The sequence below is a fragment of the Echinococcus granulosus genome (genome assembly GCF_000524195.1).
Source record: "Echinococcus granulosus chromosome Unknown EG_S00184, whole genome shotgun sequence".
Taxonomy (NCBI): Eukaryota; Metazoa; Platyhelminthes; class Cestoda; order Cyclophyllidea; family Taeniidae; genus Echinococcus; species Echinococcus granulosus.
In genome coordinates, this window is record NW_020170564.1 from 109,771 (window position 1) to 115,907 (window position 6,137).

General features: G+C 45.5%; 1 protein-coding gene across 1 annotated transcript; it reads left to right on the forward strand. All coding sequences in view use genetic code 11, as the record gives it.

Annotated features, from left to right (window-relative positions):
* Positions 1-1,550: 1,550 nt before the first annotated feature.
* Positions 1,551-4,295, forward strand: EGR_10031 (hypothetical protein; the record flags this gene model as incomplete). The annotated part of the gene is made up of 5 exons (XM_024499280.1): positions 1,551-1,732; positions 2,597-2,648; positions 3,249-3,530; positions 3,839-3,904; positions 3,981-4,295. The coding sequence occupies 5 exons, from the start codon at positions 1,551-1,553 to the stop codon at positions 4,293-4,295; spliced, it is 897 nt and encodes a 298-aa protein (XP_024346318.1).
* Positions 4,296-6,137: the final 1,842 nt, after the last annotated feature.

Here is a 6,137-nt window from a genome sequence, read left to right on the forward strand (position 1 = left end):
TGCGCCATTTAAGTAGTGTACACCCAGTCATAACATCTAAATGCTTCAATCAATTAATTTAAGGAGAAATGAGAAGTAAGCTTATTTTTAAAGCTGGTTCAGCCAGCTTGCCTTCAATTTACACTTCTACATTTAATTTTCGCATGAGTATTGCCACTTTCTGAGCACTAAAAATATAAATTATTTGCAAATCCGGAAGTGGTGGCCAATAGGGCTTATCTTTACTAGCAAACAAATGAATAAACAAACAAATCGATAGAGGAATAGACAATTATTCAGACAGAGGTGTTTTCTTGTAATAGCCCACTCAATTGCCGTTACCACTTCCTACTGCCTACTGACGTCAAGACTGTGACATTTATCGCTGGCAGTGACAACACAACAGGAATCGCCGCGAAGTGAAGCATTCATCCATGAGTTTTTTTTCCATCGTACGTAGTCATATGCCTGCCTACTGGAGTAATCTCCTCGCGGCTTAAGAAATTACGAAATTAATTTGTAAGATCATTTACGACTTTTTTTAGGGCCGAAGGGGGTGGAATCTGTCATCAAAGTGACTGAAAAGTTCTTTTACAAGGCCACTCCAAACCCCAATTATTTGACTTAACTTGGTTTTTCTTTTTGTTATAAAAACAAACATAAATCTGTAAGTTTTTACACTTCACTTTTTTTAAAACAGAACTTCCTACGTAATTCTAAAATGTCACAGTTAAAATGACGAGGATGGGAAATTAGCCTTCTTATTATACGCCTTGTAAGTAAATTTTTGATGTGGGGTTTGGTGAATTCGGAATTGAAAAAGAAGGGAGGAAATTTGATGTCTTTCCAACAATGCCACTGGACCAGGCTATTATGCAAGTAGCCTGAAACCATGGTAACCACATGGACTATCTGGCTATTCGTGGGTTTCGCATGATTTGCTGGCCAAACTCCCCTCCAAGAGGAGTAGAGTGATTTTCACACATTTGCCGATTTACTGACGATCTGCAAGGTTGATGCTCTCCCCTAAAGGTGTAGAAAAATTGCCTATTTTTAGGGTACAGAAGAAGAGGTGGGGCGCTGGAGGTATGCGACCTCCTCCGTGCTAACAAAATAGTGGCAAAAGCCGTGGTAGCTGAAGAATTCGGGATGTTGCGGATACACTTAAACAAATGCCGTTTCGCTGAAGGGCCAGGAGGGCATTCCTGATTAGGTAGATGTAAGGAGAGAGGAGGTAATAAAAATTTGACTATTTATTAGGGAATTTGTTTGGGTTTGATGAAATTTCCACTCCTCAGTCAATGAATTTTGAAGTCGCGAACACGCCAAGTACTGATGATCCGTTAAGTTTGAGGAAAGAATGTACCAAGAAAGTGGTGTTTTACAAGCACCTAACGTTGAGGAATGAGTAGGCAGTGTGAAAACTCCTGTGTTTTTCCATGAAACAGCTGCTAGCTTACAAGTGAAATGAATCACCTCAAGGTCATGTCATGCACACACCCAAAGATTGTGACACCAAATTTTGTGAAGGGCAAGGTTCCTTGGAATCAATTGCACTGTCAGTGCATCCCATGTCTATCTACCCCTCAATTTTATCCATTTATCCCTCCCTTATCCAACCGTCCATCCACCTCGCTTCCCACCTTCCCATCCATCCCTCCCCTATCCACCCGTCCATCGACCTCGTGTCCTACCTTCCATCCATCCAATATTCAGCAGTCCATTCGCCTCCACTTTATTCCTCCGCTCTTCCGTAAGTTCCAGAACCTTTGTTAGCGCTTCAGCACAGTGAAAACAATTGGAGGTTTTAATGAGTACTTTGTTCTCCATTCACGCCGGTGGCTGCGATCATATGACACTTGCCGTTTGGCACCTTTAAATTAGTTGCTGGGTATTTACAGCCTCATTTGCCGCAAACACTTGACAGCACCCTTTTGAGTGGATGATGCACTTTAAACAAAGTGACTAGAAAAGAAGAAAGGATTTCTTAGGTTATGAATGAAATTAGGAAGAGGAGTTTTAAAGATTTTAGAGAATCATGACAAACATTGGCGCTCTTGATGGACTGAATTGTGGCCTGTAGAATTGGCATAGAAGGTTTATTTTAGGGATTTTATTGCTAAGAAATTGAAATATTTTAGGAGTAAAAATTTAGTGTCAATGAATGTCTTACCCTCTAGTGCTGAAAATGTCCGTGGTGGGTGGATACAGTGAGTTCACGATAGAGGTATAACGCAGGCAAAGTTTGATGCGTTTGAGGTGAATGAAAGAGTCTCGGACAGGGAGAAGTGGATCACGGATGAGCTGATGAATGGATGCCACAACCACGAGCCAAGTAATGGATCTGAAATCGAGAGATGATTAGCGGGTCAATAGGTCAATTAAATGGAGCAGCTTGATTAACCCTTGAAAAAAATCCTCTCCAAAATCCCATATGCTCATTTTGTAAAAGGCTAAAAGAAATGTAACTTTAACTTGTTATTTTGAAAAAACATGGTTTCATTAAAACCTGACCAACATAGACGAGAAGTGTAACAATTGAAAGCGGTCCACTGATGCTATGCAACCAAATTACCTCCTTGGAAGCCTCAACTGCTATTCATTTCTTCTTCAACAGTGCCGAAGTACCACCTTCTGCTTCCGATCACCTCATGACTGCGTTGAATAGGGTGAAGACCATGTGGCATGCTGTCACCTCGTTTTGCTCAGCCAAATGTTGACGCAATCCAATCAACGAAGTGGCATCAAGAAGGATGGAATAGCATTCTAAGATAAGCTAAGTGGCGTGGACAGAATAAGCACTTCTGTTGGCATTTGTGTCACACCGGCATGGTGACCACCCTCCCTAACCACCTTCCTCCCTCTCCCTCCATCTCCCACTACCCTTTCTCTACTCCTCTCTCTCACACCTCTCCATCTCCCAATTAGTCGCCACAGATGAAGAGGTTAAAGGAACTCATACACCTTCCAATTAGAGTAATGTAGAAGGACAACATCTCTCCTCCAGTAGACCAATCCACTTATCACACCAGGAGGGAGAAAACTCGGTGTGATTCCCTCCTCTTCAATGTGACACGCATGATGGGAAGAAGGAAGTGCTTTCAACAACAAAAACTACTTCGAGATGGCTTATTTTGAGGAGGTAATCCAACGAACGTGAATGCGCTGCCTCGAAATATTCCGTAAGCACTCTTTCCATCCAGAGTGAGGAGTGAATGCACATCGCTTTGGCATTGTCAAAAACCAGGTCTGCATTAATTTTAGGTTAGATTGACAGGAGCTACACAAACAAACAGGTGCACAAGTATGACCGCTCCTCCTGTCCTCAATTTCACGCAGCCCTTACTGCCTTCCCGCCCCTCTCCTCTACCCTTCTCCTCCCCTCCTCCCTTCCTCCCATCCTCCTATTCACCCTCCTCCCGTATCCTCTCATTCCACCTCCTCTCCCCTCATCCCCACTCCCCCCTCCCCCCTCCCCCCTCCCCCTCCTTCCATCTCCACCTTCGGCCGCACCCATCCTTTCACCTCATCGTCATTTCTGTCACTGTCATGTCTTTCGCATGAGCGGCAGTCCTCACTACATGACAACAAGTCACTTATCTCAAAAATGCCGCTTCGTTTTACACGCATCACTCCAAGAAAGTGAAGTCCACGCTGATCAATTCACGAGTAAAGAAACACACAGGCATGCATGAACCAACTGAAGAAGAAGGTGACATTGCCCTGTTAGTGCATTGGGGTAAAGTGAGGATATTTCAAAGCAGAATCCGTCCCTCCCCTCTTCCACCACATGTCCTCCCCCCCCCCCCACCCTCTTCAATGAATGGCCAGTGTGTCAAATCCACTCCTACCTGGACAGCTCAGTTACAGTCAGACCTCCTCACTTGACAGCCTTTCCGGCATCTGGCGGACAGAGGAAGTGATAGTAAACAAGAGGTCAGTTACAACGTGTCACGCACACTCCAGCTGGTTTCTTCCTCACATGACCTCCCCCTTTTCAGTGGCGTCTTCACCACTCCCCTTCCAGTCCGCATCTTCGTTGCATTGTACACTCTACGTCCCGCCACTCTACTCCACTCTACTACAATCCGTCACCCTGCACAGCAGCTCTTCTCAAATGTGGACAGGCTCATCACGATACTCGCCAAATAAACAGTCATTTGTTCAACAGTGTACGCCTTCACAACTACCTCACTCTTCACCTCTCCACTCTTTATCCATCCCTCCATCCATCCATTCACTCAGAGATCGACCGAGTCATCCGCTACCACATCCCCACGCGGCCCATTCTCAATCATCTGGTTGAAGGCACCTGACGTCTCCAATTCACTCACTCGCCTTCTGTCGTGCACCTTAGCCTCCACGATGATTCTACGCTGATTAGGTTTCACACGTGGCTAAAGCACTTTGGCGGCTTATTCTGGAAAAGTTGCCACTCCCAACAGAAGGTCTAATGGAAGGAAGTGATCACATTTTAGTTCCTACTCTGAAAATTGACCAACGCTGATTCCTCCACAATACTCCCCTCATCCTCTAAACACCACTACCCCATTGTGCAGCAGCTTTACAAGCATTGCATACATCTCCAACACATAAATCCTCTGCACATCCGAGCCTTAGCCCCATCAGTACAAAGGCAATGGGAATTCCACCTTACTCCAATCTGATGACAATCAATGACGTCACCTCCCCTCAGTCACTCCGTCAGTTGTCATTTCAATAGCCCACTCACCCACTTCCTATCCAACCATCTGAAGTCGTTCATTCCCGTTACGCGTTGTGTCCTCTGCGCCCACCCAATGGAGGCACTGGACTCACCCTGGTAAAGATGCTCCCTTTCCACTCAAACTCACCTCCTCTGCTTCTCATTGTTTAGCCTTTAAACACCAACACCGTATGCGACATGAGTAGGTCACTTGGGCAAATTGCTCAGTGATGACTTGATTCCCCTTAAGAGAGACGCTGCCTCCATCAGTTGAAATCGAGGCGGAAATGCTCTCCAGCTGGTCACAATGTCAAATCATCCACAGCTGCTAAGGCGATGTGACGACGGTTAACACCACTTGCCCTCACATTAACCACATCACCACCACTAAGTGAAGCCATCGACACCGGTCATTTCACACGCAGTCACGCAATATCTTGTTGCAATCATCAGCCTATCCTCATGGGGTCTAGGTCTGTGCCTCGGTCTGACTCCATGTCCTCCCATCTGTTGATGTGTGGCTGCCTCTCAACTGAAGTCATCACTGTTCAGCTACACCGACGGTGTTGAATACTGAACAACAACCTCTGACGTCCATTCATTCCACTCTCGGTTGCATAGCTCGTATCGCACCACCAAGTTGACCTACAGCAATGCCAACTTCATAGCAGTTCCAAATGGCCTACACTCTCCCAATGAACTAAGTGTGAGGGTGTGCAAAACAAGGAGGTGGCCAGGTGACTAGTCTCGCCCAGCCCCACCTCCTACTTCTACATAAAAGGTCGGCATGTGGATTGGTGACTAACGAGGCAGAAGTGAGTAGCCGTGGTACTTGGAATATTCTGCTCATCCAACTATCTTCTCATCATTTCACCATCTCTCGGGAGGTGGAGGTCACAACACTTTCGCAGGTGAATTAATTCAACTGGGGCAAATCACCTGTCAATTGTTACCTTCCAAAGCCAATCTATTCAACCCGAGCTCTTACCCACATCTACATGTGTAAGCACCATGCGGTTGACATTGTAAAGTCAAACTTCTTCACTGCATGGAGAAGGAAATAAATGAAAGATCGGAAGAGCAAAGTACTTGACTTGAAGGAAAATTCTACGTCAGTCATTTCCAAGAGTTTGAATTTTGAGCTTGTATATTCACCGCTCATGTCCCATTGTAAACTCCCATTAGTTTTCGCAGCTTGAGGCAAACTCTCCCAGATAAAAAAGTCGCTTCTTTGTAGTCAATTTCCTCACTTAACTCTCCGGCTAAACGCTAGACTGTTCCGCATTGCTTTTTGAGCGATGCGTATTTGGTCAGGCTCAGCAATTCGCCGACCAGGCGCACCAGCCAACACCCTCTCGAACGTCAAAAGTGGGGAAAAGAAGGTCTCTCGCAAAAAAAAGTCCCCAGATCAGTGGCACTAACTGCTTGCAACGGGTATCTGTGTGTGTATGGC